This window comes from Cricetulus griseus, chromosome 2 (genome assembly GCF_003668045.3).
Source record: "Cricetulus griseus strain 17A/GY chromosome 2, alternate assembly CriGri-PICRH-1.0, whole genome shotgun sequence".
Taxonomy (NCBI): Eukaryota; Metazoa; Chordata; class Mammalia; order Rodentia; family Cricetidae; genus Cricetulus; species Cricetulus griseus.
Genome location: NC_048595.1, coordinates 379,683,492 through 379,708,373, shown reverse-complemented (window position 1 = coordinate 379,708,373; position 24,882 = coordinate 379,683,492). Strand labels below are relative to the sequence as shown.

The 24,882-nt window shown below is 43.1% G+C and overlaps 1 protein-coding gene across 10 annotated transcripts in view; it reads left to right on the top strand.

Moving 5' to 3' along the window:
- Tcf20 (transcription factor 20) overlaps nucleotides 1–24,882 on the top strand; it is a 90,584-nt gene that overhangs the window by 42,289 nt on the left and 23,413 nt on the right. For 9 of the 10 annotated variants that reach the window (XR_004768616.1, XR_004768615.1, XM_027404139.2 and 6 more), the window contains exon 2: nucleotides 5,869–11,619. Coding sequence is in view for 8 of the 10 variants with exons in the window: in XM_027404139.2 (XP_027259940.1) it covers nucleotides 5,905–11,619 (5,715 nt within the window). In the remaining 2 variants the exon portion in view is untranslated. Of the gene's footprint in view, nucleotides 1–2,187; nucleotides 2,206–5,868; nucleotides 11,620–24,882 lie in introns of those variants that run through there. The other variant, XM_027404133.1, reaches the window with a different exon arrangement.

Here is a 24,882-nt window from a genome sequence, read left to right as displayed (position 1 = left end):
AAAGACATGTGGATCCATTTCAACGGCTCCCCATCCTGGGTTAGGACCACTGTAATCAGGAGGCTCCAGCAAACAGCCAGGGGGACAAAGGCCTAGTCACTGAATTCCTCCTTAGAGTTTGTCCAAGGCCTTCTGAAAGACAAGGAGCATCTTGGGGTGCTCCTTTGTCATGAGGTGTACAGGGGTACCAGGTCTTCAATGGGGATTCACACCCAGGGTCTCAGCCAATTAGTCTCCCCTAGTAAGCGATGGAGCTGGGTCAAGGTCATAAATTCAGGCACCTTCAGAACAGGCTTAAGCTGGCTAGCTTGTGTCAGCGTGAGGTACCACCCAAGTACTTTGAAGGGGGGTACCTTTTGGACCTTTTCTGGGGCAACAGTAAAGCCCCCCTTTTTTAAGAAGTTGGAGCACCTGTGTCACAAAGCCCTCCAGATATGCTGGATCCTGATGTCCCCAAATTAAATCATCCATATAAGCATATATTATTGAATCTTTTGACTTTAGCATAGGCCTTAAGAGAGTAGCAAGATACTGTTGACAGAAGGTTGGGCTATTAGCCATTCCCTGTGGTAGCACTGCCCATTCAAAACATTGATCTGGCTTGGAATAATTAAATAAGGAACAGAGAAGGCAAATTTATCACAGTCCTCTGGATATATCGGTATAGAAAAGAAGGAATCCTTAATATCAATTACCATAAATGTATATTCTGTGGGAATAGCAGGAGTCCAGGGCATGCCCCTTCAGGGGAGTCCACTAGTTCCATCCTTTCATTTATCTTGCACAAATCTTGGAGCATGCGACAAGCCCCAGACTCCTTTTGAATTACAAACACTGGGTGTTCCATGGGCTCATAGAAGAGCAGATATGTCCCAACCTTAATTGTTCGTCCACTAATTGGTGGAGTACTAGCAACTTAGGTTTAGTCAGTGGCCACTGCTCCACCCATATGGATTTTCCCAGTGCCCAACTGATAGGTGGCACTCGGGGGGGGGGGCGGCTGTGGCCCTTATGATTGGGGGTATGCCTGGATAGGCCTCAGGCTCCCCCCTGTAGTTGTGAAGGTTGAAAAAAATCCTCTGTTGTCCCCTTTTGGTCCTTTCCCACCCTTTGTGCCTCCTTTTCTTCCAGGACATCCTCAAAAAGCCTGATGATCTGTGGTCACAACAGCGTCCATTTGGCCTAGCATGTCCTGTCACAGCAAATTGGCAGTAAGGCCTCTACCACTAAGGGGTGTATCTTTCTTTGGTCCCCGTGTGGGCTCGTCCAGTGCATTAAGGCCACTGTTTCTCTTGATTGAGAGTTACCTCCCACCCCCAAAACTGAGGGCCCAGGTATGAGCTCCCAGGTGGAAGTTACTTCCCCCTCCTGGAGTACTGTCCTGTTTGCTCCTGTGTCTACCAAAGAGTGAAACTTATTGCCTAGAAAAGTGGTCATTTTTGGACGAAGTACTTCAATCAAGGGGACAGTCCAGTAGGCTTGAGTTGTTGGGGTGTGAGACCTTCCAATCCTACCTTTAGAGAGGCTTCTTTCCTTTTTTAACGGGGCTGGAGGCTGCCCCTCCAGGTCAAATTTTGATCAACAGTCCTTCCAATGGTATCCCTTCTTGCACTGAGAGCATGGGGTTGGGGAGGGGGGGCTTAGTCCCTCCTGGCTTGTTAGCCAGGGTGGCGAGGGGTGTTGAGGACAGTCTCTTTTAAAATGTTCCTCCTGCCCACATCTAAAGCATGTCCCTTTTCCTAGTGGCCTTGAGGACCCTTGACCCTGGGTTGCCAGGGCCTGGATGATGACCTCCATCATCTGTGCCTGTAAGGCCAGGGTAGAGACTGGGATTGGTGGTGTTGGGTACCTACATCTTGGGAGGCTACCACCCAACTGCTCAGAGAACTCTCTTTTAATCCTGTGCAGGCCATTTTATGGTCCCCATTTATCCCTTCTCATACCAGCAGTCTGATAAATTGTTCTCTAAGGTCTCCGGACGGCACCTTGCGCCATATGCTCTGTTGGACCTGGTCTATAAACTCTGGCAAAGGCTCACCGGGCTTCTGCCTCACCCCAGCTATGGGGGACTCAGTAGGCCTATCATCCAGTTTAGCCCAGGTGTTTAACCCAGTCTGCCTCACCTGATCCCGATATGGCCCTGGGATCCCTGCTTGCTGAACCCCAGTGGAGTAACCATCTCCTGTTCCTGACAGCATAGCATAGGTAATAGGGATGGGGGGGGGTTAGCTTGCTTATTTGCCTCAGCTCGTACCCTAATTCCTCCGTATAAAAGGCACAACCATTTAATAAATTGAGAACTAGGGAGGACTGCCTTAGCCACATCCAACCAGTCCTTAGGGATGCATGGATGGATGGTAGGTGATGTCCTGCAATAGGGACTGTGCCCAAGGGGAATTAGGGCCATCTTACGCATGGCCTTGCGTAGCTCTTTGAGATCCTTCACCTCCCAAGGATACCAGTCTAGAGGCCTGCCTGGCCCAGGAGCCAAGTTTACTGGGTAGGTTTGGGGGGCCCTAGTTGCATCTTCCTGTCCCTCCTTGATTGGGTAGGCCTCCGAATAAACAGGGTCTCTAGGTCTCGACCTGCGGTTGTCCAGTCACTCATAAGGGTCCAGGTCCCATAGATTTTTCCCTGAGGGCTATATAGGAGGACCCAACCTCCTTGCTCTTGGGAGCGTAAGGCAGGGGTCTGGAGTTATCTGGGGCAGATAGTTTGGCCCATTTCTCCTCTGCCACATTTTTGGCCAACTTCTCCGGTCCTTCCCCTTCTCCCTTCTTTCTGAAAATAGAGTTATCCATACTAAGGGTCTCACTTACCCTGAGAGACCACTTGGCCTCGGCCGAGATTTAGGTCCTCATGTTGGGCGCCAGATGCAGGGTCTTAGCCCAACCACAGAAAGCTGAGCTGGGTCTGAGGAAGGGTAAATGCGCTGCTCGGAGACAATCAGACGCAACAGGGAGTCTAGTCAAGCAGGAACTCATTTATTGTCTCACATGCCACATCTTTTAAAGGAAAAAACTGCAGAGCTGGAAAACAACCAACCAGTGGTTTTAAAGGTCAGCCTAACATGCACCTAGGTGATCTATGCTTTTATCTAATGAACATGAGCTGTTCGTGCAGTGACCTCATCTGGTTCGATAGGCAGCCAATCACCTTTTTTTTTTTTTTGTAAACAACTCAGGACTTGCCCATCTGACTTTCCCTCAGCACCATCTTTGACTGACTCATGTGCCTTACAATAATAAATCTTAAAACAACAACAACAACAACAAACAACAACAAAAATGGGTTGTTGGGTGGTGGTGGTACACATGACTTTAATCCCAGCACTTGGGAGGCAGAAAAAGGCGGATCTCTGAGTTTGAGGCCAGCCTGGTCTACAGAGTGAGTTCCAGGACAGCTAGGGCTACACAGAGAAACCCTCTGTGTGTTGAGGTGGGGTGGGGACAGGTTAAGCTTTCAGAGTTTAGGGTTGCTGCTCATCTGCTGTTATCTGTTTACTTTTGAAGTGTTCCCTTATATTTCTCATGTGCACCCAAGGTAAGTGGGTTTTTCTGAAGGACTGGACCCAAAGGATTTTACAGGTAGCTTTTGAGTGTCTTCTAGCTCTGCTTTTAGATTAATGATACTTCCTCTATTATCTCCTTAGCAGTGTCTCAGATTATGTGAGTTCTACCTTAGTTCTGTTAAGACCTAGTTTTTAAACCATGTCATTGTCCATGCAGATTGTCTGCTTCTGTTCCTTACTATTTGAATGACATTTAGGAACATTTTAGGTTGAAGGGAGCGATAAGACAGTAAACATTTTTTGCTTTAATTTATTAGATTGTGCTGCAGCTGTATTGGGAGTGAGGGAACAGAGTAGGGGAGGGAGGAGGAACAAAGGTGAAGGTATGAGGTAGCTGTTTTAAACAGGATGCCCAGCAGGCAGCCTTGCTAACTGGTAATGCCTGCCTGGAGACTGAAAAAAGGTAAAAAGGACAGGAAGGGGGTGGTGTTTGTATGGAAGAAAGCATGGTAAGCAGAGCAGAGTGTTGGTGGCCTAGCCCAGAGCAAGGAGATGGTGAATGTGATTAGTTGACTATATAGGCAGCTCCATTGTAACTTCCTGTAAGGGAGACTAAGAAAGTAGCTTCATAGACCATTGTGGGAAAAGTGTATTTCATAAACTTTCATAACTTCTTTTTTAAACAGTTTGTTTTAAAAGTCCTTTGAGAAAGCTTGACCCTTCCTCTCTGATTCTGAGGAAACAAGCCTAAGTAAAGGCAAAAATAAAATTAATTTAGGAGGCTGGAAAGATGGCTCTGTGGGTAAGAGCATATACTGCTCTTCCATTCCCAGCACCCGCTTCTGTTGACTCAACAACCACCTGTAACACTCCAGCTCCAAGGTTTCCAACATCCTCTTCTGGACTCCACAGGCCCCTGCACTCAAGTGCACATACCCATAAACACAAACTAAAAATAAGTATTGAAAAAATCCACTTAAATAAGAGGGTGATAACATTAGTATAGATGTGGCAGCTCAAGTCAGATAACTCTGGAAGTCTGGGTCCTGGTTGTACGTGTACACACATACATACATACATACATACACACACACACACACACACACACACAATTTTTATGTATGTGTGTATTACATGAATGATTGGTTAATTGATTGGTTTCATATTTATTTTACATATTAGAATGTTTTGCCTATGTGTATATATGTGTACTATGTGTGGGCTTGGTACCTTCGGAGGTCAGAAGAGGTCATCATATCCCCTGCAACGGGAGTTAGAGATGATTGTGAGCCACCATGTTGGTGCTGGGAATCAAACCCAGGTCCTCTGTGCAAAGAGCAACAAATGCTCTCTGTATATATGTGTGCTATATGTATGCCTGTACCCAAGGAGATCAGCACAGGGTGTCAGATTTCCTGGAACTGGAGTTACACATTCTTGTAAGTCAGTCACTAAACCCAGGTACTTTGAACCTGTGAACCATCTCTCCAGCCCTGGATATTCTTTTCAGCTCTTTATGTTTTGTTATTCTCTACCATAGGAATGATAGTAATAACTGAATATTAGATGGCAAATGGAAAGCCACATGGAAAATAGAGGTACTGAAACATCTTGGCACACCTCCCACCCCACCCCACAAAAAATGTTCGAAAGACAAGAAACTTATCTGGCCTATATCTAGCACTAAATACCTGGAAATCGGTGGTCAAGAATGGTCTTAGGACACAATTTTATGTCAAGAAGAGATCAGATCTAATGTTTATATGGGTGGCTACAATATATAAGGAATCCACAGTAGTAAAGAATTGAGTGTCCCAGAGAATAGTCATCATAGGCAGTTGGTAATTACATTCAGCCTGAAGTGGTATGCATTTGGATCTGAGGAACTAGCTTAGGTCTTAGGATAGTTCTGTTTCTCAGGTGTGGACAGCCCCTGGAACAACTGCCTCATCATTATTTGAGGCAGTCTAATGAATGAAATTAAAGAGATGAAAGTGGTTTTTATAAGCCTTCCCCACTGTAACTGAAGATTAATTAAGAAATGTGTTTTTATTTTTTGTAATACTATCCCAATATTTACCCCAGTTGAATTTGTAAGGCTTGTTTATCTAATAATGCAGTTTTTAAAAGACTGTATTGAATGTGTATACCTAGTGTTTTCTTTGTTGTGTTACAGATGCCTTCATTCTTTAGACATTTCTCTGCTTATTTGCATGATCAGAAATGGATACAATAAGGAAAAAGGAGATGAAATTTAAAGTACTCAGCTTTATCTGGCCATTGGGTTATATAGGCTTGGTTTTTGTTTGTACCAAGCAGATGTATGTCTCATGCTTTTCTTTCTTTTCCTTTTCTAGGAGGGCTGTTGGCCTGCTGCTGTGCTGCTGAACAGTATGCAGTCCTTTCGGGAGCAAAGCAGTTACCACGGAAACCAGCAGAGCTACCCACAGGAGGTACACAGCTCATCCCGTATAGAAGAGTTCAGCCCTCGTCAGGCCCATATGTTCCAGAATTTTGGGGGAGCAGGTGGTGGTAGTGGTGGCACTGGCAGCAATAGTAGTGGACGTCGAGGAACAGCAACTGCTGCCACAGCAATGGCTAGTGAGACCTCTGGCCATCAAGGCTACCAGGGTTTCAGGAAAGAAGCTGGGGATTTTTACTACATGACAGGCAACAAAGACCCCGTGGCAGCAGGAACCCCACAGCCTCCTCAGCGAAGGCCCTCTGGTCCTGTGCAGAGCTATGGACCGCCCCAGGGGAGCAGCTTTGGCAATCAGTATGGGAGTGAGGGTCATGTGAGCCAATTTCAAGCACAGCACTCTGCCCTTGGTGGTGTGTCTCATTATCAGCAGGATTACACAGGGCCTTTCTCTCCTGGGAGTGCTCAGTATCAACAGCAGGCCTCCAGCCAACAGCAGCAGCAACAGCAGCAACAGCAACAGCAGCAACAACAGCAAGTACAGCAGTTGAGACAACAGCTTTACCAATCCCATCAGCCTCTGTCCCAAGCCACTGGACAGTCAGCCTCTGGCTCATCCCATCTACAACCAATGCAGCGGCCTTCAACTCTGCCATCTTCTGCTGGTTATCAGTTAAGAGTAGGTCAATTTGGCCAACACTACCAGTCTTCTGCTTCTTCCTCCTCCTCCTCCTCCTTTCCTTCACCACAGCGTTTCAGTCAGTCTGGACAAAGCTATGATGGCAGTTATAGTGTAAATGCTGGATCTCAGTATGAAGGGCATAATGTGGGTTCCAATGCACAGGCTTATGGAACACAATCAAATTATAGCTATCAGTCTCAGTCTATGAAGAATTTTGAACAGACAAAGATTCCACCAGGAACCCAGCAGGGGCAGCAGCAGCAACAACAACAGCAACAGCCACAGTCTCAGCAGCAGCAGCAGCAACAGCAGCAGCAGCAGCAGCAGCAGCAACATCCCCCCCAGCATGTGATGCAGTACACTAATGCTGCCCCCAAGCTGCCCTTGCAAAGCCAGGTGGGGCAGTACAACCAGCCTGAGGTTCCTGTAAGGTCCCCTATGCAGTTTCATCAGAACTTCAGCCCTATTTCTAACCCTTCTCCAGCTGCTTCTGTGGTTCAGTCTCCAAGCTGTAGCTCTACCCCTTCTCCTCTCATGCAGAGTAGTGAGAATCTCCAATGTGGGCAAGGCAATGTGCCCATGAGTTCCAGAAACCGAATTTTACAGCTAATGCCCCAACTCAGTCCGACCCCATCAATGATGCCCAGTCCTAATTCTCATGCTGCAGGATTCAAGGGGTTTGGATTAGAAGGCGTCCCAGAAAAGCGGCTGACAGATCCTGGGTTGAGTAGTTTGAGTGCTCTGAGTACTCAAGTGGCCAATCTTCCTAATACTGTCCAGCACATGTTGCTTTCTGATGCCTTGACACCTCAGAAGAAGACTTCCAAGAGGCCCTCATCATCATCTAAGAAAGCAGATAGCTGTACAAACTCAGAAGGCTCACAGCCTGAAGAACAACTGAAGTCCCCTATGGCAGAGTCATTGGATGGAGGTTGCTCCAGTAGTTCAGAAGATCAAGGTGAGAGAGTGAGGCAACTAAGTGGCCAGAGCACTAGCTCTGACACCACCTACAAGTGTGGAGCTTCAGAGAAAGCTGGCTCTTCACCAACACAAGGTGCTCAGAATGAGGCCCCTAGGCTCAGTACCAGTCCTGCAGCTAGGGAAGAAGCTGCATCTCCAGGTGCTAAGGACACACCACTGTCTGAGGGGAACGCAAAAGTTAATGAGAAGACAGTTGGGGTGATTGTCTCTCGGGAAGCCATGACTGGTAGGGTAGAAAAATCTGGTGGACAAGATAAAGGATCCCAAGAGGAGGATCCTGCTGCCAGTCAGAGGCCACCTAGCAATAGTGGTATAAAGGAAGCCAGCCACACATCACTTCCACAGCCAGATCCTCCAGGAGGAGGGAGCAAAGGAAACAAGAATGGTGATAATAGCTCTAATCACAATGGAGAGGGGAATGGCCAGGGTAGCCACTCTGCAGTAGGCCCAAGTTTCACAGGCAGGACTGAGCCTAGCAAATCTCCTGGAAGTTTGCGCTACAGTTACAAAGAGAGTTTTGGGTCAGCTGTACCACGAAATGTAAGTGGTTTTCCTCAGTATCCTTCAGGACAAGAAAAGGGGGATTTTGCCAGCCACGGGGAACGAAAGGGTAGAAATGAGAAGTTCCCAAGTCTCCTACAGGAAGTGCTTCAGGGTTACCACCACCATCCTGACAGAAGGTATCCTAGGAGTGCTCAGGACCATCAAGGTATGACTAGTGGCCTGGAAGGAACTGCAAGGCCCAATATCTTAGTCAGTCAAGCCAATGAATTAGCCAGCAGGGGCATTCTGAACAAGAGCATTGGATCTCTGTTAGAAAATCCCCACTGGGGACCATGGGAAAGGAAGTCAAGCAGCACGGCTCCTGAAATGAAACAGATCAATTTATCTGACTATCCCATTCCCAGAAAGTTTGAGATAGAACCTGCATCATCAGCCCATGAGCCTGGGGGCTCCCTTTCTGAAAGGAGGTCAGTGATCTGTGATATTTCTCCACTAAGACAGATTGTCAGGGACCCAGGGGCTCACTCATTGGGACACATGGGTGCTGATGCCAGAATTGGGAGGAATGAGCGTCTCAACCCAAGTTTAAGTCAGTCAGTCATTCTTCCAGGTGGTTTGGTGTCCATGGAAACAAAACTGAAATCCCAGAGTGGGCAAATAAAAGAGGAAGACTTTGAACAGTCCAAATCTCAAGCTAGTTTCAACAAGAAATCTGGAGACCACTGCCATTCTACCAGCATCAAGCATGAGTCTTACCGTGGCAATGTCAGCCCTGGCGTAGCAGCCCATGATTCCATTTCAGACTACAGCTCACAAGATAGTAGGTCCACACCAATGCGGCGGGTCCCTGGTAGAGTTGGTAGCCGGGAGACTATGAGAGGTCGGTCCTCTTCTCAGTACCATGACTTTGCAGAAAAACTGAAGATGTCTCCAGGCAGGAGCAGAGGCCCAGGGGCAGACCCTCATCACATGAACCCACACATGACTTTTTCAGAGAGGGCCAACAGGAGTTCTTTACATGCTACTTTTTCTCCCAACTCAGAAAGTCTGGCCTCTGCTTACCACACAAACACCAGGGCTCATGCTTATGGGGACCCTAATGCTGGTTTGAATTCTCAGCTCCATTATAAGAGACAGATGTACCAACAGCAACAAGAGGAGTATAAAGATTGGACCAGCAGTTCTGCTCAGGGAGTGATTGCGGCTGCACAGCATAGGCAAGAAGGGCCACGGAAGAGCCCACGGCAGCAGCAGTTTCTTGACAGAGTACGGAGCCCCCTGAAAAATGACAAAGATGGTATGATGTATGGCCCACCAGTAGGGACATACCATGACCCAAGCACTCAGGAAGCTGGGCGCTGTCTCATGTCTAGTGATGGTCTGCCTGCTAAAGGCATGGAATTGAAACACAGCTCTCAGAAGTTACAAGAGTCTTGTTGGGATCTTTCTCGGCAGACTTCTCCAGGAAAAAGCAGTGGTCCTCCAGGAATGTCTAATCAGAAACGGTATGGGCCACCCCATGAGACAGATGGACATGTACTAACTGATTCTACACAGTCATCCAAACCTAGTAATGTAATGCTACGGCTACCAGGTCAAGAGGATCATTCTTCTCAAAATCCCTTAATCATGCGGAGGCGGGTTCGTTCTTTTATCTCTCCTATTCCCAGTAAAAGACAGTCACAAGATGTAAAAAACAGTAACACTGATGATAAAGGACGCCTCCACCCATCAAAAGAAGGTGCCGATAAGGCATACAATTCCTACACCCTTTCTCACAGTCAAGATATCAAATCTATCCCTAAGAGAGATGCCTCCAAGGACTTTGCAAACCCAGACAATAGAAACTGTCCTGCTGTTACCCTCACAAGCCCTGCTAAGACCAAAATACTGCCCCCACGGAAGGGACGGGGATTGAAATTGGAAGCTATAGTTCAGAAGATCACATCCCCAAATATTAGGAGGAGTGCATCCACAAATAGTACTGAGGCTGGGGGAGACACAGTCACACTGGATGATATACTGTCTCTGAAGAGTGGTCCTCCTGAAGGTGGGACTGTGGCTACTCAGGAGGCTGAGATGGAGAAGAGAAAAGGTGAGGTGGTATCTGACCTAGTCAGTGTAACTAATCAGGAATCAAATGTTGAGAAGCCTCTTCCAGGACCTTCAGAAGAGTGGCGTGGCAGTGGGGATGACAAAGTCAAGACAGAGGCACATGCAGAAACAGCTCCTACTGGAAAGGAACCTTCTGGTACTATGACATCCACAGCTTCACAGAAGTCTGGTGGTAACCAAGGGAGACCAGATGGTTCCCTGGGTGGGGCAGCACCACTAATCTTTCCTGACTCTAAGAATGTAGCTCCAGTGGGCATTTTGGCCCCTGAGGCAAACCCAAAGGCTGAAGAGAAAGAGAATGAAACAGTCATGATTTCACCCAAACAAGAAAGTTTTCCCCCTAAAGGGTATTTCCCATCAGGAAAGAAAAAGGGGAGACCGATTGGTAGTGTGAATAAGCAAAAGAAACAGCAGCAGCCACCACCTCCACCCCCTCAACCCCCTCAGATACCAGAAGGTTCTGCAGATGGAGAGCCAAAGCCAAAAAAGCAGAGGCAAAGGAGGGAGAGAAGGAAGCCTGGGGCCCAGCCAAGGAAGCGGAAAACCAAACAAGCAGTTCCCATCGTAGAACCTCAAGAACCAGAGATCAAGCTAAAGTATGCTACCCAGCCACTAGATAAAACAGATGCTAAGAACAAGTCTTTCTTCCCTTACATCCATGTAGTAAATAAGTGTGAACTTGGAGCTGTTTGTACAATCATCAATGCTGAAGAAGAAGAACAGACCAAATTGGTAAGGAGCAGGAAGGGCCAGAGATCTCTGACCCCTCCCCCCAGCAGCACAGAAAGCAAGGTGCTCCCAGCTTCATCCTTTATGCTGCAGGGTCCTGTGGTAACAGAATCTTCTGTTATGGGGCACCTGGTTTGTTGTCTTTGTGGCAAGTGGGCCAGTTATCGGAACATGGGTGACCTCTTTGGACCCTTTTATCCCCAAGATTATGCAGCCACTCTTCCGAAGAATCCACCTCCTAAAAGATCCACAGAAATGCAGAGCAAGGTCAAGGTTCGGCACAAAAGCACTTCTAACGGTTCTAAAACAGACACTGAGGAGGAGGAGGAGCAGCAGCAGCAGCAGAAGGAGCAGAGGAGCCTGGCTGCTCACCCTAGGTTCAAGCGGCGCCACCGGTCAGAAGACTGTGGTGGAGGCCCTCGGTCCCTGTCCAGGGGACTCCCTTGTAAAAAAGCAGCCACTGAGGGCAGCTGTGAAAAGGCTGTTTTGGACACAAAGCCCTCTGTACCTACCACTTCAGAAGGTGGTCCTGAGCTGGAGTTACAAATCCCTGAACTACCTCTTGACAGCAATGAATTTTGGGTCCACGAGGGTTGTATTCTCTGGGCCAATGGAATCTACCTGGTCTGTGGCAGGCTCTATGGCCTGCAGGAAGCGCTGGAAATCGCCAGAGAGATGGTGAGTAGGAGAAACTCCTTACCCTCTTGGGTTCTGGTTACTTCACTTTGGCTTTGTTTCTTATGACTTAGTCTTTATTCTTATGTTTTTTTTTCTTGACCTAAATGACAAACACAAAAGGAAGTGTTTTGGAAAGGTATAGCTTATACATTTCATCAATAATGTATCTATAGATTCTAAACATATTTTTGGCTATGTAACTTTAAGGAAACAAGGGTCCCTGTTGTACCCCTTCTCAGCCTTGATTGCTCCTTATTAGGGGGCCATTCACTTTTAGCATTGTAGCTTTCATAAGCAGGTCAACTAGTTTCTGAGTAACATTTTACTACTATTCATTTAGTTAATTTTTATAAATCATTTTTCAACATATGGTACTCACAAATTACACTATGTTTATATTTTCTTTTTTTTCTAAAGCATTTCACTGCTTTTAGGTTTTGTTTAGTTTTATTTGATTTGGTAAAGGGTCTTACTTTGTAACCCAGGCTTCACAATCCTCTTGTTTTTCAGCTTTCTAAGTTCTAGGATTGCAGATGTGAGCCACCACACCTGGTATTTGCTCTAGGTTACTAACTGCTGTTTCTTTTGTTTTTTGAGACAGGGTCTTTTTCTGTAGTCCTGGCTGTCTTGGAAGTAGCTCTGTAGTTCAGAGATCCACTTGCTTCTGCCTCCCAAATGCTGGGATTAAAGGCACAAGCTACCAGAAAACTGGCCCGTTTTCTATTATTAGACTTTTATTTAGAGGAGCATCATCTGTTAGTAGTTTGTTTTTAAATGTATTTTAATGCATTTTAAAAGTTTTGTGGTGTTTTTCTTTATGACACACCCTGCCTCCTTCCCTCCCTCCCTCCCTCCCTCCCTCCCTCCCTCCCTCCCTCCCTCCCTTCCTCCCTCCCTTCCTCCCTCTGCATTGGTGTTATGCCATGGGTGTCAGGTCCCCTATAACTGGAATTACAGACAGTTGTGAGCTGCCATGTGGGTACTAGCAGTTGAATCTGGGTTCTCTGGAAGAGCAACCAGTGCTCTTAATCACTGAGCCATCTGTCTAACCCTGGTGGCTGTTTTTATAAACTAAAAATAAAAAAAATCTTTTGTTTCTTTCCTTATTTATGTCTTATGTGAATTGGTGTTTTTCCTGTTATGTATCTGTGTGAGAGTGTCAGATCTTGCAGTTATTCGAGCTGCCATGTGGGTGCTGGGAAATGAATCTGGGCCCTTTGGAAGAGCAGTCAGTGCTCTTAACCGCTGAGCCATCTCTCCAGCCCATTTCCTTCCTTTCTTGTTAGAGATTATTTAAAATGTCTAGCTGTTTGTGATTGTCCAATCAGGAGGAAATGATGCTAAGAAATGATTATTTAGAAGTCTCTATTACAGATTAGACAAAGCATTTACTGTATAGACCTTGACATCTTTCTACTTGTTATCAATTACTATATGTTTCCTTATGGAGGACAGTTTTAATTAAATTGAGTTGAGTTAGGGAATTTTACTTCCTCCCTCAGACTTTGATCTAGTATCCCTTTTTCCAGCCCCGCCTCACATACAGCTTTTTCTTTTCTTTTTTTTTAAAAGATTTTATTTATTATGTTTATAACATTCTACCTCCATGTATGCCTGCACACCAGAAGAGGGCAACAGTTGTCATTATAGATGGTCATGAGTCACCATGTGGTTGCTGGGAATTGAACTCAGGTCCTCTGGAAGAACATTCAGTACTCTTACCTCTGAGCCATCACCCCAGCCCCCCATACATCCTTTTCTAAGTAAGCACCTGGGCCTTCTTAGATTCTGTGATACAAAATCATTTGTCTTCGAGTTGGTCCTTTTGTTGTTTGTTTTACTTTTTTCACTTTTTTCACGACAGGGTTTCTCTGTGTAACAGCAGCTCTGGCTGTCCTGGAACTCGCCTTGTAGACTAGGCTAGCCTGGAATCACAGAGATCTGCCTGCCTCTGCCTCTCTGGTAATAGAATTAAAATTGTGCACCACCACACCTTTCTTGTTGATTCTCTTTTATTCTTTGCTCTCTGCTTCCTCTGAGCCCACTGGATCACCTCTTAATCCAATTTCCAACTTTCAGAATTTGTATCTTTCCTTATATTCTTCACATCCTCATTAGCCTCATGTCTTAGTTAGAGTTTCTATTGCTGTGATAAAACACCTAGACCAAAAGCATCATCTGGGGAAATCAGAGTAGGAACTCAAGATAGGAACCTGCAGGTGGGAACTGATGCAGAGGCCACAGAGGAATACTGGTTACTAGCTTGCTCAGAGTATTTGCTTATAAAATTCATGACCTCTGGCTTCAGTGGTGACATCACCTGCAATGGGTCTAGCCTTCCCACATCAATGACTAATTAAAAAAACACACTACAGGCTTGACTGTAGGCCAATCTGGTAGAGGCATTTTATCAATTGAGGTTATCTTCCCAAATGATTCTACCCAAGTCAAGTTGACATAAAAAGTAGCAGTATGTATACCTGGTGAGTTTATCCACTTGCCTTTGTGGGAAGAGATCATATGTATAAACATATTTCAGCCTACTATATTTAACCGGATTATTGGTTATCAATAATTAGGCTGAATCCCTACTCTTCGAGTAAATCTCTAGTCAGTGTGTTACAGTGTTACATAATACATGATGCAGCTACCTTAAATAACAATTAGCTCCTTTCTCTAAGGGGTGAACAGTGAACAGCATTTAAGTGAAAACATTAAAATTGCTACTCAGAATGTTAGCTTACTACTTGTCAAATTTGATTCTAAAATAAAATCTGGAATGTTATAATTGGAACAGATAAAACAAATATGGTAATGTCTTTTCTAATCCCCGTCCTTTCACAACTTAGTGACTGGATGGTTAAAAAAACAAAACAACAATACCACCAACAAACCCTGAGCATTTCAGGGTCCATGAGATGGTTCAGCAGTAATGGTCATTGGTGTCAAACCTGAGTTCAATCCCTGGGATCTACATGGTGGAATTTTTTTTTTTAGAACTAGAGTTGCAGTCACAACTGTTTCAGGCGTGTTTTAATTTTATTCTTTGAAGGATAGAAATCTGAAATGCTTCATTTAAGGAGAATGGTATAAAGAAGGTCATTTGTAGTAGATTTGAACTGAAGTTCTGTTTTTATATGTGCATGTCTCTGCCACTGCTCCATTAGGGCTGCACATCTCATTCTGAGACAGCACCAGCTTATTTCCTAGTCCTTCTCCTCATCTCACTTTAATACTGGAATGCTAGCTTTATATAATATACTTAACATCTGTGTTCTTGGTCAGCTACCCAGAAAAATGGGAAGAGAAAGAGAAAATGTTATTTTATTGTACTTAAAAAGTCAACTTAATTGACTTTCATGCTAATGCTTCTTTCTTTCCTCTCTTTATTGGAACAAGATCTATATAGCATGGGCTGTCCTTGAATTCCTGTTTCTCCTGCCTCAACTTCTTAACTGCATTTAAGCATTCACTACCATTACTGACTGACTTTTTTTCTTTATTTTGGCGGAATCAAGTGGATCTGAGTTTGAAGCTAGTTTGGTCCACATAGTGAGTTTCAGGTCTGCCATGGTAGTAACACCCTGTCTGAAAAAACAAACAAATATGGCTGGGTGTGGTGATACACTTTAATTCCAGCACTCAGAAGGCAGAGGCAGGCAGATCTTTGTGAGTTTGAGGCCAGCCTGGTCTACAAAGTGAGTTCTAACATAGCTAGGGCTGTTATACAGGGAAACCCTGTCTTGAAAAACAACAAAATCAACCAAAATTTGATGAAGCCATTAATCTCTGTGTAAGTTCAAGTTCAAGTGGTGGTGAATTTAAATTTTCTGCTTGACCTCATCTATAATCTCTTAGGATGTACCTCTTTGAGTGTTTCTGTGAGGAGTTTTCAGTGAGGTTTAACTAAGGAGGTTTAACTTGCTATGCAAGTACTTTACCACTGAGCTATATGCCTAGTCCATAATAGATTTTTTGTTTTGTTTTTTGAAACAGATCTTTCTACATAGCCCTGGCTGTCCTGGAACTCATTATAGATAGTAGACTAGGTGGGCCTCAAACTCACAGAATCCTCTTGCCTCTTTGCATCCTCAGTGCTAGAATTAAAGGTGTGTACTTCTCCCTCCAGCCCTGTTTGTTTTTAAAGTAAACTTTTTCAAAATGCTAGCATTATAATGGAGACCCAAACTAATTAAGAGTATGTGGCATATGCATGGACTACTTCAGAGCAAACACCTCTCTACCACTTTCTAATCCCTGCCCCTCCCTCAGTTAATGAAATGTGAACTCTGGAGGGTGCAGTGTGCTTTAAGGTAATTCTAATGGCTTTCAATTAGTGGACATTTCTAGACCCCTAGAGAGATTTATAAATATAGGAACTGTATGGCCAGGTTTGTGTGTTATGAAGTTCAGGAAAGAGGATGGAAGAAGTGAGCAGCAAGTAGAACAGTTGGAATGTGCACAGTAGCTGATACCATCTGAACATGAAGGAGAAAAGGAAATCAGAAGGGATGTACTATAGAAATGTTTTAGGATTTATGGTTGGTAGATTTTATACTAACTAAATAGGGCAGTTAAACTTAAGGGATCCAGGTTATAATAAATGTGAAAATAATAAACTTTAAAAATTAAAATTTTCTCTTAGAGAAAGGAGGTGACATGACACTCCTGGGGAGTTCAGAGGAGCAGGAGTTGTTTTTCTACCACATAGGTCCCAGGCATTGAACTCAGGTCATCAGGCTTGACAATAAGTGCCTTTATCGTACTGAACCATCTCACCAGCACCAAAATGTAAACTTTTAAATCTAAGTCAAAAAAAAAATAGGAAATCATAAGGTCTGTATGGGTATAAATGTCTCCATAGAGAAAGCCTTGAAAAGTGAGCAAAGAACTTGTTATTCTGATTATCTTATAAACTACACTATAATGTAGTTGGAAGAGGGAAATAGGAAGGGCAATTTATTGTTTTCTAGCTAAGCATTGTGTCACATACTCTGCACTTGGTAGGAGGATCAGAAGTTCAGGACCATCCTTGGCTATATAGCCAGCTTGAAGTTAGTGTTGGCAATATGATAAACAGTTTCAAAATAAAACTATGGCTGTTGGTTTTTTTTTTTTTTTTTTTTTGGTAACTTTCTGGCTCTAAGCATAGTATTAGGAAACTAAGGTTACATTTAATTATGCTGAGAACTGAAGTGAAACAATCATTTTACTGACCTAAAAACCCCTCTCTGTTTTACATAGTAGCAACCATTTCCCAGGGTTGCTAGAACACCACTCAAGGCCTTTGAACATTGAATTGGAACTAGACAAAGTGCGTTACTTTACTGTTTAGACAAATGGGCTTTGAAGTAGAAATTGATGCTATGAATGCATGTTTTCTCTTAACAGCCGACATAGATAGTTCCACTTACAGGAAAAAGGAGGGAGATACAAGGAAGAGAAGGCAGGACTGCATCTGATACAGTAATGGCCTTAGGGTCATATTACCCTGATTCATGAAGGAAGGCCAGGTTTGATAGAGTTATTTCCACTGTATACACTTAGGATCTGATGCTTAATTAGAAAATCGTTGGCACATACTGTCAAGAAATGAATAAGGAAAACTTATAAACTGCCTCATAGTTTGTGCAGTTGGACAAATTTCCAACCCAACTTGAATCGAGGTAGATAAAAATTCCTTGGATAGTAGCGGGACCCACCACTACTGGTGTTTGTTTTGCTAAAAGGGCAAAGGGAAGTAGATCCTAATAGAAGAAGAAGGAAGGGCTTTCTGGTTATATGCTATTTGTTTAACAAGTTTCAGGCATGGCCTTTTGTAACTGATTTGTGGATGTGTCTGGGCATTTTTAATTTTAGACTTTGAAAACTATGAAATTTTGGTTCAGATATCAGGCCCCTGTTTTGAGTAAAAATTACTCTATATACAGAATTATTTTAAAGTGCTTTAACAGGGTAATAATTCGAAGTAAAATAATGATTGATTCCCTTTGTTGAATTCAGTAGAGTTTTCAGTTGTGGAAATAAGCATATATTAATACTGTGAAAGGACAGCCTCATTGAAAGAATCTGTTTACTGGTTTGAGACTTTGTACCTCCCATGTCAGAAAAGTGGGCCTGGATGCTTAAGTTCACCTTTATTCTTGAAAGCACATTGAAGGTGAAGCATGGTGTAATCCTAGCACCTGGCAGACTAAGACAAGAGAGTCTTCATTTTGAGGTTATCTTGAGCTACATAGTGATATTTTGTCTTAAAAAAATCAGTAGACCTACCAAAACCAAGCATATTGACCTTAAAATCAGCTCATCTGGTACTCTGTCCCCAGTTCATGGCAGTAAGTGCTGTTTGGAACTCATATTTTATCAATACCTGGTACACATATACTTCATTCTTACTCTTCTGTCTAAATCACTGCAGTAGCCACAGGCTTGGTCTGCAATGGGACTGCACAGATCAGGTCTTTTGAGGCCTTTCCTGTCAGATTGAATTTCTTAGTGCATTTACAGATTTACAGCACACAGGGACCACAGCATTTAAATGGTGCTAATGTAAGATAAGTTGAAGCCATTCTTCAAGATTTTTATACATAATTATTTTTTGTGTATGTGCCTTTGTGAATGTATGCCACATGTGCCATATATATATATCCAAGGAAGCCAGAAGAGAGTGTACTGGAGCTAGAGATAGAGGCAGTTGTGAGTTTTCTGACAAGGGTGCTGGGAACTGAACTTAGATCCTCTGGGAAAGCAGCAAGTGCTCTTCCATCTCTCCAACCCTAGAGCCACGTTAGAGATAGAAAGATGTGTTTTGATAATGATACTGTAAATGGAGATATATAGATACAGTCAGTCATCATGGAAAATAATGCAAAAGAGTTGGACAACCAGTGGTAATCTTAACTCCTTGTTCTTGTGTTTGTTTTTGAAGTGTAGTATGTCAGGGACCGTCATATAAGTTCTGCTTCTGTGCAAGGTTTTATTCATATGTTTTAGTGTTTGCTTTTTGGGGAACATTTGAGCCCTAAGCTAGTGATGATGGTGGCAGCAGACTGCCATGTTAAGAGGGTGTTTCCTGTGTAAAAGTATGACCCCATGACACTCTGAACTCAAGGTCCTCCAGTCCAGCTTTTAAAGCCTTGCAACCAGAACATACAGGTGCTAGTGTACCATACCTTGTTTCTTACCCCATCATCTATAAGTCTGGAAACTGTCTTAGACTCCTCTCTTATCCAGACAGTAAGTTCTGTTTCCTAAATAACCCAAACCTTTCTATCTCACGTCTCCAGTTACTCCCTTGGCTCAAGCCTTCATCCTTCTATGAGAATGACCTCTTTACTGGTTCCTTATATTGTCATTTGACTGCATCAGTCCATTCTCTAGGCTGAGCAGAACTTTCTTCTCTCTCTCTCTCTCTCTCTCTCTCTCTCTCTCTCTCTCTCTCTCTCTGAGAAAGAGAGGGGTCGTGTATACAGGTATCTAAGTCTATAATTGTTAGGTATCCTTTTTCTTTTTACTTTATGCCTGTTTCTCTGAGTCAGGGTCTTTTCTTGAACTTGGGGCTTGTGTTTTGGCTAGGTTGGAAGCCAGCCAGTTCTATTGATCCTCTTGTCTCCGTCATCCTTGGCACTAGGGATATAGGCATTTGTGGGGTTCACCCAGCTTACTATGTGGTACTAGGATCCAAACTCCAGCCTCCATGTACGCAAAGAAGTACTTTTAACTGCTGAGCCCTCTCTGTGGCCTCTGAGGTGATCTTTCTGAAACCTAGGTGTGCATGCTCATCTCATCTTAGTACCCTGCTTCATAAGCACAAAAAATTCATCCACTCGGCATCTAATCAGTATCCATTATGTGCTAGGAATAAATCAGTTCAAATAAGTGAAATGAAGCCATGTGATGAAGACCAGGTGGCTGCTTTAGATTAGGACCAGGTAAAGGTTTTCTGAGAAATTTGAGAGGATGATAAAAAGAGTCAGTCTTGGAATCAGAGAACACTTTTAAGTAGAGGGAATGACTGGTACAGCAGGCCACCAGGAGGCACTAAGCTTGGTGGATTAGGCAATAGAGGAAATGGCGTTGGTGTAGCAGAGGTAGTTGGAATAAGAGCACAGTGAGATTGGAAAGATAGACAAGAACCAATGCCTCTGGCCTTGAGGTCAAGGAATGGAAACGGTCCACCAGTAAGCAGCACCATTTCATAAGGCAGGAAGTCCTGGAGAAAGGACAGCTGGAAAGGAAACACAGATTTATATCTTATCTCTGTTCAAAGATACTTCTTATTTATGTTGAAAGCCTGACCATTTCCAGTTAAAGGGTTCTTAATGGGTGGTTTCCTAATTTCTTTTTAGTCAAGTGGCATTGTAGGTTAGCATATGTCAGCACCTGTGTAAATGCTATAAAACCATGGTCCCTGAATAGTGTGAGTTTGTGTAAGCACCAAGAAGCTTACACTTGAGTCTATGGGGCTATTCTTAGTCAAACTACTAGACTCATCAAATGCTTCTCAGTAATGGTGATTGTGGCATTCTATTCTTCCAGATTATATTATCCTACTGCTTTGAAAAAAAAAAAAAGTGGGTAGGGCACTATTTAGTGTGAATATAGACAAGGTGTTTACTTTTCAATTCTAGAAGACAGTGTTCAAGCCATTTAGCTCTCGACAACTCCAGACAGAAACTGTCTAAACATACACTTTGTGGTACTTCCTACCTGTAAGCACCAAGTATAGCCCCTTGGCTCCTTGAATTTGGATTTTATCCTGTCTTTTTTTCTTTTTAATCTCACTTATAAAAGAAAACTCATACAATGGCACCATGTTATTGACTCTGCTTCCTAGGACCAGAAGGAGGGAGCATAAAGGCCCTGGAATTTACTTAACAGTTTTTGAAGACACTAGAGGAGTTTTTAGCAGTGAGTGATTATAGAACCTTAGAGAGCTCAGGTTAATTTTAATACACACAGTCTTCTAGGAATTAGTCTCTTGAAAAATGATAATGTCATATGGCCTCTCAGCCTACCTCTTACCCAGAAAAATAGTACAAAAATAGGTTATTGGATGAATGAGATTTGTCTCAACAGTCAATAGACACTTAACAATTGAGCATGGGAGTCAGGCATGGTGGCATATACTTATAATCCTAGAACTTGAACTGATACAAAAAAATCATGGTGAATGTCAGGCTAGCCTGGGATATATTGAGTTCTAGGCCAGCCTGAGCTACAAGTGAGGCCTATTTCAAAAATAAAACAAACAAAAAAATCACCAGGCTGGCTCAGTGAAATGCTTGCTATACAACATAGCATGAGGACTTGAGTTTGAATCTCCAGCACCCACATAAAAAGCTGGGTACAGCAGTGTGTGCCTGTAATCCCAATGCTGGGGAAGTAGAAACAGGCTGATGTCAGGGGCTTTCCGGCCAGCCAGTCTAGCAGAATTAGTAAGCTCCAGGTTCAGTGAGTTATATTTAAAAATCAGGTAAAGAAGGGCTAGAGAGATAGCTCAGTGGTTTAAAGTCCTGGCTACTTTTCCAGAGAACCCACATTGATTCTCACATGGCTGTACACAGGTATCTGCAACTGCACTGTCTGGGGATCAGACCCCCCCAAAAAAAAAAAAAAAGATGGAGAAAAAGACACTGGATGTCGACCTCTAGCCTAATACATGTATATGAGTGCAAACAAACAGGCATGTACCATACATACAAATGAAAGAAACAAAACAAATGGAGACAGGAGAGAAACATTTTAATCATTTTGAGTTTCTAACCTTGTCAATTACTTGGAAATTTCCATTTTCTTCACCTGTTGAAGTACCCTTGGCCTTTTTCTTACTCTCTTCCTCTTGGGAGAATCTAAAACAGAATGGAGTGTAATGGATTGAACTTGTAATCATTACCCTTGGAGCTGTGCAGTCTCCAAGTGTTATATTCTTAGTCTGCATTTATAACACCCCTTTCACTTTAGGCATGGTAGCTACAGTTGACAAAATCATACTTTGAGAAAAACTGAGATGTCATTTCAGAGAGCATACATACTGTTGGTGAGGTGGTCACAGACTTGAGCACCAAGTTGCTCTTGAAGATCTGGACTGAGCTTTTGCCTTCCAATACAGGTTACTAGGAATAAAAGGGTCTGGGGTAAAAATGCCTGTGAGTGTCAGAGTGACCTGAAATGTGCTGAATGTGCGTCACATTATCACACACAATCAAGTGACCTTTCCTAAGGCCTGACTCGGAGACTGGGGGCAATGGTTAACCTTGGAGGGTTGGAACCATGATAAATAGGCAGTTTTATTGTCAGTAGCTTAAATATGCTACCATTTCCATATGGTAGAGTGGCCCCCAACATCTCAGTGTTGAAATGTAATTCCAGCTGTGAAGTATGGGGAGGATGGAAATTCATTCCTCATGTATTATTTAACTCATATGTTACTTAAGGGTGGGACTTTTAGGAGATGATTATAAAGTCTTAGTTATTCAGATGAAAGTTTACAGAGATGAGAGTTTTGGGGAGACAGACAGAGGTCTGGGTAAAAAAAAGGGGGGCAAGGGGAAATTATATTTGCATTTAAGTGTGCAGAGAATAAAAAATAAAGGCTTTTAGTGCAGAAAGTTGGGATCATCTTTGGAGATTTGTGTTCCAATAGTATCATCTTCACAGGTTAGAAATCTTATTACAGGTGTCTGATTGTGGCAGATAGTATGTCAAATCATAAACATTTTTATTTGGGTGCCTCACAGATAAGCAGTTGAGTAATTGGTTTTCTGGGCATGTGTTTTGAGCTCACAGGTGGGTTGAGCCCTAGAGAGAAGCAGTACTATAGTCACTTCCCTGATTAGTGATTTCAGGCAAAGGATTTTTTTTTAGCTTCACAAAGCACAAAATGTAACCATTCTTTTTACCCAGCCAGTACACTGTTTGCACAAAGGGTAAAAGAAAAACATGTAGCTTAGAATTCAAGATTTTTAATCTCTGTCTGTAAGATGCATTTCTACACTTAGAAGATGCTGTTCTCTCTTCATCATTCATGGGGCTGCTGCTGGTTCCTGCTCCTGCTGGATTCAGCCTTTTCTCAGGTTTGCAGAGGAAAAGTGCTAATTACTGCCTTAAGCCTAGTCCTGCCTCTGAGAGCCCTTCCTTTCTAACCTCTTAACATGGGGAAAAAAACTTACTTACACAAAACATTTTCAGAGAAGTTGTGTGATTTTTCTCCTTGGACTGTAAATGAAACCCTATGTGTTAAAATTATTTTTAACAAAGTGTATATACCTGAGGGTAAGATAAAATAGAAACCAACTGAAAAGCAAGCTAACTGGGTAGTCCCCGAAACATCACTAGTGAAGCCTGTATTGACATGTAATAATCATGTTTCTGACAGTGTATTGGTATAACAATATGGGTATACTTTGTGCAAGAGAAACACTATTAAACCAAATCTTGTCTTAATACTTAGAATAATTTACATTATTGCGAATTCATGCATTTTGTTTGTGAAATTGCTTTAGATTGCTTTTGTTTTGCCTTCTTAAATTATCATTGCTGACTCTGAAGACTACCAACTACAGAGAGTTGGAGTTAGGGGGTTGCAGAGCATTTAAAACCCACAGCAAGTGGCCAGTACCTGTGTCTGCTATAATGGCAGTTAAAGTTGAGCTCTTATGTGATAATTGTCAGCTTTCTCTTTTAGGGACAACTTGTTAGGAATAATTATTGGTACTGGCCATAATCTCATGTATTTGTTTATCATCATTCTTAGTGTTCGCACTAAAGCAAGATGACTGAGCCATAGGTAAAGGTATTGTGCATGACCTGCAAAAATATTTAGCACCAACAAAGGAGTGTGTTATGGGACAGCACGACTGGGGTTAGCCTAGTCACTAGAAGTAGTTTACTTTGCAAACTACCTATCCTTCCTCCCAACCTGGTCTCTAGCTGCTAGAATGGAAAGTAGCAGAAAATGACTAGAAATACTACTGTTAGTTTTTGTTAACCAGTGTCTATATAACAAAAGATTCCCCCTTCACTTTTCTCAGTTGGGTATTTGTCTCCATGTTACTGACTTAAAGACAGTCAGACAGACACGTACAAACATACCAGGCTCACAAAGTTAGTGAAAGGCAAGGCCAAGTGTTAGTCCCTCTGGAGAAGTTCAGCTCCCCATCTCAATATGTACTTCTGATAACTATGATTTGATTTCTATTATTACCTTTTGAGAAACTCTCCCTTTGTAGCCTTAGCTATAACCAGGGTGGCCTCAAACTCAGATAATCTGCCTTCTGAGTGATGGGATTTAAGCATGTGCCACCACACCCAGCACTTTATCTATTCAGACTCTTTTAAGGTATCAGCACATGTATGGAAGGCACATGTAGGAATTCCGGCTTAAACTAACTGAAATGCTTCTTTCATGGAATTTGTATCTTCCCTCGTAGCACTTGCCAACAAAGATTTAATTAGTTACTTTAAAAAATAGGGTCTCCTGTGAGTTCAAGGCCAGCCTGGTCTCCAGAGCGAGTGCCAGGATAGGCTGCAAAGCTACACAGAGAAACCCTGTCTCGAAAAACCAAAAAAAAAAAGGGGGTCTCACTCTGTAACATAGTCAGATTTAGAACTCAGTGTGTATCTTAGGCTTGTCCTGTGGTGATCCTCTTGCCTCAGCCTCCCAAGTGCTGAGATTATAGATGTGAGTCCCCAAGAATGGCTGTAGATTTATTTTAAAAAGCAAGTTTTAGGTTATACCTTGGAGTCACTTGGATGAAGCCTGTTCTCTTGCAATAATATTCTTACTATAGAGTCTATATATGGCAACAGAAGACAATCGTTTTAATTAAAAACATTTAAGCTATATTCTCCAACAGGAAAATAGACCGTGTTTGTAGCTTTGCTTTCAGTTACCCAGAAAGACTCATTAGAGGTTTAACTCATTCCTCACTCTCACTGAGATTTTACTTCCAAATCCAAATTGCCCTGGTTGGTAATGCAATCTTTCTTGAGAAAGAAGTGTCCAGACCAGGTGGTGTGTGTGAGCTGTCTCTTCAATATCCTGCTGCACTAATACCTCAAGGGGTTCCCTTGTACTTGTGCTGACTTATACCACCAATATACAGTGGAATGCCTCAGGGCTCACCACTGTAGCAGGCCTATCTTTTAGGCCACCAACCAGCTCACAAATCATGACATGGAGACTTATTAGTTATGAATGCCCAGCCTTAGCTTAGGCTTGTTTCTTGTTAGCTCTTATGTTGTTAACCTGTTTCTCTTCTA